The sequence below is a fragment of the Dromiciops gliroides genome, chromosome 1, assembly GCF_019393635.1.
Source record: "Dromiciops gliroides isolate mDroGli1 chromosome 1, mDroGli1.pri, whole genome shotgun sequence".
NCBI classification, from domain to species: Eukaryota; Metazoa; Chordata; class Mammalia; order Microbiotheria; family Microbiotheriidae; genus Dromiciops; species Dromiciops gliroides.
This window is the reverse complement of record NC_057861.1, coordinates 313,926,024-313,934,614: the sequence shown is the minus strand read 5'-3', so window position 1 is coordinate 313,934,614 and position 8,591 is coordinate 313,926,024. Positions and strand designations below refer to the sequence as shown.

The following is an 8,591-nucleotide window of genomic DNA, read 5'->3' as shown; positions in this document are numbered from 1 at the left end:
TTTTTTTTTAAAAAGATTATGAGCTATTGCACAACCTAGTGCAGTATTCTCATTAACTGGGAACTAGGATAGGAGCTAATCCTTAGAAACCTGTGACTGTGATGAAAATATTTGAGGAGGTATGGGGTAGTGGTCAGAATACTGGATTTGGAGTAAGGAAGACCTGACTTGGGGGCAGCTAGGTACAGCAGTGGATAAAGCACCGGCCCTGGATTCAGGAGGACCTGAGTTCAAGTCCAGCCTCAGACACTTGACACCTACTAGCTGTGTGACCCTAGGCAAGTCACTTAACCCTCATTGCCCCGTCGGGGGGGGTTGAAGATATGGAAAGCATAAGGAAGACTTGACTTCAAATCCTGTCCCAGCCAATTTCCATCTGTGTGACCCTGGTCAGGCCATTTAAACTCTCTTGCCCTCAGTTCTCCACATGTAACATAATGAAGATTGAATTAAATGACCTCTAATGTTCCTTCCAGATCTAAATCTATGACCCCATGATTAGGGCTGGCCTTGTGCCTCGACAGGCTAGGCCAGTATCTATGTGCTGTGACCATGGAGACCCAGGAAGGCCCATGATGTTCCCTAAATTCTCTGTGTTGTCTGACCGCTGAAATTTGATGTTAAGAGATTCATTCATTTAGGTTAAGGCTTTGATCTCTGTTAAAATACAAGTGGTCCCCTGAGAGTTATACTTTAAGCTGTTTTTAGTCATTAATAGTGGCCTCAGTGTGACTGAAGAATCTTGGAGAAATGTTGTTATGGGGCCAAAGGCCTGAGGGCACTACACAGGTGTAAAGGCTAAAATTCTGTCTAAAATATCTAATGAGTGGTTGCCAATAAAGTATAAGCTTTAGGAAGAGTTAGACTTTTAAGCATTTATTAAGGAGAATAAGAATTTGGTGAAGAGAGAGAGAAAGGCCTAGATTCATCTATCTATTAAAGGGAGAGGGCATTCCTAGCTCCGCTCTCTGCCAGAGTCCACATGAAAAGAGTGGGAGTCAGAGTGCTAGCCTCCCCCTTCTTCCTCCCACAAGCAAATGTCACTTCCTGATGCCAAAGAAAAGATGCATGGTCTTGCCCTCAGAGAACTTCACCTCCTGGCGGAGCTTTTCTACAGTAAGTCTCCAGCAGGTGGCGTCATTCCAATCATTACACAGGTTAAAAAAGAGGGGAGGAGAGATATCGAAAGCAGAGGAAGCGCAGCAGTAAGGTGACTGAAGACAAAGAATGGGGAGGCTATAGGTACCAGAGGTAAACACCAGTCTTTCCCAAGACCGGCTCCACTTGCATTATGTAGGAATTTTCAGATTGGTCTTCTGTAATGAAGATGCTGAAAGTAGATGAAGAGGTCAGATTGACATTTAGAAAATAAATAGCTCCAGTCTTTAGATTTCCTGCCCCTCTTGCCTAAATTCTCACAAACCACCTAAGGAGGCTGAATGCTTCACTTGTGACCTAGCAGTCTCCCTCATCTGCTCCCCCAGACTTCTTGGTGCCCCCACCACAAGTGGTGGAGCATGCTGGGTGAGCTTTCATCATGGTGCTCCAGCAATGATGCTTAGTATAAAGAAAACCACAAAAGTGGGCAATGGGTAGATGGTCTTGGATGAGGAGCTGATGCAATGGGAGTAGAGAGAGCCAGCTCTGTAGTCAGTAATTACTTTGATTCCTTAAATGTAAAAAGAGCTGGGATTTCATCAGTGTAGGCCCACTCTCAGTCGGCAAAGATTCAGTCCCTTCCACACCTTAGGATACAGTTTTATGAATCACTATGACCAAAAAAAAATACAATCTGTCTGGCGACCAGCCCCTATACTCTTCACCAGGCTGGCTCTTAGACAGCCAACAGCACAGTCTGCTGCAGAACACTGTGTATGTAAGCCTGTCTGGCTTGGTTTGAGCTGCCAAGCAATTGTGCACTATTGGCGTAACCTCAAAACCACACTGACTCATTGGCATGGGACTTTAGCCGAGATAGGTAATAATATGACAATTATTATAATATATTTTTGTAGCACTTTTTAATATTGAAAGCACTTTAGGACTGAGTATTCCTAGCATGAGCAGCTAGGTGTCACAGTGGATAGAGTGCAGTGCCTGGAGTGAGGAAGACTCATCTTCCTGAGTTCAAATCTGACCTCAGACACTTACTAGCCGTGTGATCCTGGCAAGTCATTTCACCCTGTTTGCCTCAGCTTCCTCATCTTTAAAATGAGCAGGAAAATGAAATGGCAAACAATTCTGGTATCTTTACCAAGAAAAACCTAAATGGGGTCATGATGAGTCAGACCCAACTGAAAACAACTGAACAACAAAAAATGCCTAGATCAGAATGTCCCATCTAAGTAAGTCTTTTTCTTTTTTTTTTTTAATTTTTGGTGGGGCAATGGGGGTTAAGTGACTTGCCCAGGGTCACACAGCTAGTAAGTGTCAACTGTCTGAGGCCGGATTTGAACCCAGGTACTCCTGAATCCAGGGCCGGTGCTTTATTCACTGTGCCCATCTAAGTAAGTCTTAACAATCAATCAATCAATAAACATTTATTAAGCATCTACTATGTGTTAGGCACTGTGCTAAGCACTGGGGATACAAAAGAGACAAAAAATAGTCCCTGTCTTCCAGAAACTTATACTCTAATGGGGGAGACAGTGTGCAAATAAATATATACAAAGCAATCAATATATAGGATAGATAGGAAAGGATTAACAGAGAGAAGACTGTAATTAAGAGGGATTAGAAAAGGTTTTCTATAGAAGGTAGGACTTTAGTTGAGACTTAACAGGACGTCAGTCCTTGGAGCAGAGTTTTGTTCATGAAATAGCCAGGAGGTCACTGGATCAAAGAGTACATGTTGGAGAGTAATGTGCAAGAAGACTGGAAAGGGAGGAGGGGGTTGGTCATGAACTGCTTTGAATGCCAAACAGAATATTTCCCATTTGCTCCTAGAGGCAGCAGGAAGCAACTGAGGTTTGCTGGGGTGGAGTTGGGGGGTTGACACAATCAGTCCTGAACTTTAGGAAAACCACTTTAGTCTCTGAATGGAGCATGGAATGGAGCTTGGAGAAGCTTGGGGTGGGCAGACCAAAAGGCTATTTGAAATAGTGCAGGTTTGAGACCATGAGCACCTGCACTAGAGTGGTAGTAGCATCAAAGGAAAGAAGGGGACATCTGAAAGATGGTGCAAAGGTGAGATCAGCAGGTCTTGGCAACAGTTTGGATATGGGGGCAAGGGGGGAGATAGTGATGAGTCTAGGATGACTCCTAGGTTGTGAGCCTGAAGGACGGGAAGACTGATAGTGTTGGCATCTAAAATAATAGGGAAGGGAAGGGGAAGGGACAGTTTAGGGGGAAAGATAATAATAAGTTCTGTTTTGGACATGTTGAGTTTAAGGTGTCTACTAGACATCAGTTCCAGATGTCTGAAAGGCAGTTGGAGATGAGAGATGAGAGGTCAGCAGAGAGACTGCGGAAGAAGAAGATTTGAGAATCATCAGCATAGAGATGATATTGGGAGCTGATGAGATCACCAAGTGAAATAGTATAGAGGGAGAAGAGAAGAGGGCCTAGGAGAGAACCCTAAGGGACACCTATGGTTAGAGGGCATGATGTGGAGGAGGATCCAGCAAAGAAGCCAGAGAAGGAGTGGTCAGATAGGTAGGAGAAGAACCAAGAGAGAAGTGTTGTCCCAAAAACCTGGAGAAAGAGGGTATCAAGGAGGAGAGAATAATCAAGTGTCAAAGGCCACAGAAAGGTCAAAAAAGAATAAGGATAGAGAAAAAGTCATTGGATAAGAAATCATTAGTAACTTTGGAAAAAGCAATTTCAGTGTAAGCCAGAATATAAAGGGTTAAGAAGAAACTGAGAGGAAAGAAAGTGGAGGTGCCTATTGTAGACCTCCTTTTTCAGGAGTTCAGCTACAAAAGGACAGAAGAGAGATAAGATAATAGTGGGTTTAGAAGGATTCAGGGTAGGGAAGACATGGGCATGTTTGTAGGCAATAGGAAATGAGCCAATAGAAAGTGAGACAGTAGAAAGTGAGATATTGTGATAAGTGCAAGAGTGGAGTTGACAGAGGAGGCAATTTCTTGGAGGAAATGAGATGAAATGGGATCGCTTGAACACTTAGAAGGGTTAGCCTTGGTAAGGAGTAAGGGCACTTCATCTCATAAGACAAGAGTGAAAGAGGAGATAGTATCAGAAGGTACCCGAGTGATAGAAAATAAGGAAGAGGGGAGAAGAGGGAGCTCATGAAAAATGGCCTCATTTTTTCTGGTAAATACGAGGCCAATTGCTCAAGTGAAAAAGTGGGGGAAGGGGGAAGACACAGAAGGTTTAAGGAGGGATGAAAAGGTTCGGAAGAGCCTCTGTGGAGAGTGAGACAGAGAGTTGATTAGAGAGGTATGGTAGGAATGCCTAGCAGCAGTGAGGACCTAGTTGAGGTTATGTACCATAAATTTGTAGTGAATCCAGTCAGAATGGTTGTATGATTTTTTTTCCTACCTTCATACAGCAGTGAGTGTGTAGGAGCAAAGGCAACAAATTATGGGAGTGATCCAAAGCTGAAGCTTGTATGGATGTAATTAGTGATAAAAATAAATGGGCTAGGGATTCAAGAGAGGAGGGCAGTATACAGCTGAATTGGTTCACCAAGGGATCAAGATGAGGAGAAAGTAGCTAGTGCAAGAGAGATGGCCTGGGAGAGAATTGAGGGGTCAAGGGATTGGAGGTCATGGTGCAGATGAAGAGTTAGGTTTTGTAAGGGAAAGCAGAGGGTGCGGTGAAAAGCCAATAAATTATGGCTGGATAAAGGGATTTCACAATTCTTGAACATAGAACATTTAGGATAGAAATGTCTCTAGAGGTGCTGTTAAGATGATGACTGTATTAGCCCTGAAAATAAACAGCAACATGACTTTGACCCTACCTATAACCAGCTGCGGCTAACAGTGGTGCAAGAAGAGTAAGGGAGGGGGCAGCTAGGTGGCACAGTGGATAGAGCACCGGCCCTGGAGTCAGGAGTACCTGAGTTCAAATCCAGCCTCAGACACTTAACACTTACTAGCTGTGTGACCCTGGGCAAGTCACTTAACCCCAATTGCCTCACTAAAAAAAAAAAAAAAAGAAGAGTAAGGGAAATTTTTTTAGCCATGGGAGCTAATTCTCACTGAGCAGGAATATGAAGGGACCAAGGAATTCTAGTGATAGTTTAGGCCCAAAACAAAACCAAATGGGACAACTATGGGCCCTAATTGGAACTAGAAAAGTCTAGAGGTCCCTTAGTTAACTTAGTGGTACCTTTCCCCTTATCCCTTTCTACTAGCTCTAAGCCCTTCTAGTCTAGGTGGTTGGTTTCATATTAAATCTAAATGCTCTGAATGCTCAGAGTAGCTTAGAAGCTCACATGAATGAATGAGTGAAAAAAAAAAAACCATTAAGCAGTTACTATGTGCCAAGCATTGTCCTAAGTCTCATGAATACACATATAAAAGGGTGAAAATCTTGTTTTCAAGGGGTTCACATTCTAGTTAGGGGAGAAAATACATATAATAATAATAGTTATCCTTTAGGTAGAGCTTTAAGGTTTGCAAAGTTCTGGCCTTTAGGATATGATGGCAGATCATATGACAGTACCCAGAGGACACAACAACAGAGCAGATGGTAAGGCCTGATGGTCCACTATTTTCCCAGAAGGGCTGTAATTGGTGACTCCCTGCTCATCCAAGTGCTATGAGTGGCCATGTTCCCAACTGTTAGGAATGGAATTGGGGAATGGAGACCTCCCCGGACCAATCTGTTCTTTTAAAAATCCTCTGAATTTGGAACAAAGCTAGGCTACATGAAGATCTAGACCACAGGATGGTTGAAACTTCAGAAATAAGATCCCCAGTTTTATGGCGTGTATCGTGGGCTTCACTGCCTGGCAGTTCCAGGCAACAACAAAAACCCTATAGTTAAGCACAGTTGGATTTTTAAAAGTCCTTCAAAGGAAATGTACCCCTTTAAAGCTATTCCCCTAAATTAACCAGATGGATACTTTTGACTGAGAACCTATTTAGAAAACATATCCCATCCCCACATTCGCCAATAATATACATGTCTAAGATGGTTTTTTTTCTGTTTCCTTTTTATCTATCATAGTAACTTTCTACTGTTGGTTTTATTTAAGATTGTGGGAATTGGGGGGGTTCCCCATTTTCTCTGTCTTTTTGGCTGAACGTGCTTTCCAATGCTTCACTGAATTCTTCAGTTGGAAATATAAAGGTGTAGGGGGCAGCTAGGTGGCACAGTGGATAGAGCACTGGCCCTGGAGTCAGGAATACCTGAGTTCAAATCTGGCCTCAGACACTTAACACTTACTAGCTGTGTGACCCTGGGCAAGTCACTTAACCCCGATTGCTTCACTAAAAAAAAAAAAAAGATATAAAGGTGTTTTATTTTCCAGGAAGGATAAGACAAATACAATAGAATTTCTCCTCCCCTGACAGCCCTTCTCCCCTGCAAGGTTCTGGCTTCAGTTAGAACAGATATTACGGCTCATCCAAGTAGATTGGGTAAGATAACGTCTTGGGTTAGCTTAATAACCATTTCATCCTTCAAAAGATGGAGAGAACCAATGAAGGAAACTGCCATTTTGGATTTTTTTCTCATAAACAAGGAATTTCTATTGTTTAAATAGAAATGAGTGAACCTTGGGGGCGGGGTAGAGGGCAAGGGAAATGTTTATGCCATCTTGGAATTTGTGATAGAAAAGGAAATAAAAAACTGGACATAGTGTGATTTAATGTGATGTGATGTGATGTACCCCCTAGATTTAGGAAAAGCAAATTTCACGGGATTCTAAGATATGACAGGTAGAAACCCAGAGACTAAAATTCTACAGAGGAAATCAGTTCAGAAAGAATGAGACACTAAAAAGAATGAATATCTGAAAACATAAAGAGGCAATCCTGCTAAGGACCAAAACAGGGAGTGGTCAAAAAGAGCAATATGGATGCACATCAATCAATTTAGATTTTTTAAAAGAGAAGTTGGAAACAAAGGTCAACAATGGAGGACATAAACAAAAGTCAGACATGGTTCAGTGAAAATAGTACCAGCAACACTAACTTCAGAATGAGTTGAGACTGACAAAGAAATGCAATGGCATTAAAAATGGGTTGGTTGGCTTTTGCGTAAGCTATGTTGGAGGAAAGAAGAGTACCAAAGAAGAATGAAAACCACTGCTCATGGTAGTTGAGACAATAATAATAGATGAAGGAAAAAAATCAAGACAACTTCATTTTTTGTTTGTTTTTTCTTTAAAAGTGGATGATAGCCTTTCCCTCTCCTGCTGCTTGAGGAGCCGGCCGCCACCATGAATGACACTGTAACCATCAGAACCAGGAAGTTCATGACAAACAGACTTCTTCAGCGTAAACAGATGGTTATAGATGTCCTTCATCCTGGAAAGGCCACAGTGCCCAAGACTGAAATTCGAGAAAAACTGGCCAAGATGTACAAGACAACTCCAGATGTCATTTTTGTCTTTGGATTCAGAACCCATTTTGGTGGTGGCAAAACAACAGGCTTTGGCATGATTTATGATTCCCTTGATTATGCAAAGAAAAATGAACCAAAGCACAGACTTGCAAGGCATGGCCTGTATGAGAAGAAAAAGACGTCAAGAAAGCAGCGAAAGGAACGCAAGAACAGAATGAAGAAAGTCAGGGGTACTGCAAAGGCAAATGTTGGTGCTGGCAAAAAGAAGGAATAAAAGGCACTATGGAGGATGTTTATCCATGAAGATGTTTTTTCATCAGAGCATAAATAAACTATGTAAAAACTTCAAAAAAAAAAAAAGTGGATGATAGGGGCAGCTAGATGGTGCAGTGGATAGAGCACCAGCCCTGGAGTCAGGAGGACCTGAGTTCAAATCCGGCCTCAGACACTTGACACTAGCTTGTGTGACCCTGGGCAAGTCACTTAACCCCAATTGCCTCACCAAAAAAAAAAAAAAAAGCATGCACTTTGCATTTTTACAAGCTGATCAGTAACTTTTCTGTAAATGTCAGGAAAGCTACTTCTATGGTGATATTTTCTATTTGTTCTTTTGGATTCTTCTGTGATCCTGAGATTTAACATTTCACATTTTAGATGATGTTCCTAGGATATAATCCAAGCCCACTTATGTTATTATTGGTTTCTTGAAGTGGGTATTGGCATAATATAAATAATATGACCCAAGGAATAGACAAAATTATAAATATACATAATATACCACGTTAGTTATTTTCTTCTTATGTGTTTGCAGTTTTTAATACCATACTTAAAGAAATGTTTTTGAAACAGTTTCCTTTCTGGGAAATTCCTCATGCTTTGTAAATCACCTTAAATCTCTATAGAAATATTTTATTTTGGAATATGCCTATATGATTATTAAATCATTGTTTATGGGTATTACTTAATGGAATAATTGTGTTCAGACTGAAATTATATATATAGAGAGAGGATAGATAGATAGATAAGATAGATACACACGTGTGTGTGTGTGTGTGTGTATGTGTGTGTGTGTAATAATTGTGTAAGAGGTTCTTCCTCCCAGGGCCTAAGTA

At 41.5% G+C, this 8,591-nt stretch overlaps 1 protein-coding gene across 1 annotated transcript; it reads left to right on the top strand.

The window, feature by feature from the left end:
- The first annotated feature begins 7,320 nt into the window (after window positions 1-7,320).
- On the top strand, window positions 7,321-7,839 carry LOC122727684 (40S ribosomal protein S24). The gene has a single exon (XM_043965410.1). It carries the CDS (start codon window positions 7,355-7,357, stop codon window positions 7,751-7,753), a length of 399 nt encoding a protein of 132 aa, XP_043821345.1. The 5' UTR covers window positions 7,321-7,354; the 3' UTR covers window positions 7,754-7,839.
- Window positions 7,840-8,591: the final 752 nt, after the last annotated feature.

Bases quoted from the DNA above. Each gene is read 5' to 3' on its own strand.
- LOC122727684 (XM_043965410.1), top strand. From the start codon at position 7,355: ATGAATGACACTGTAACCATCAGAACCAGGAAGTTCATGACAAACAGA.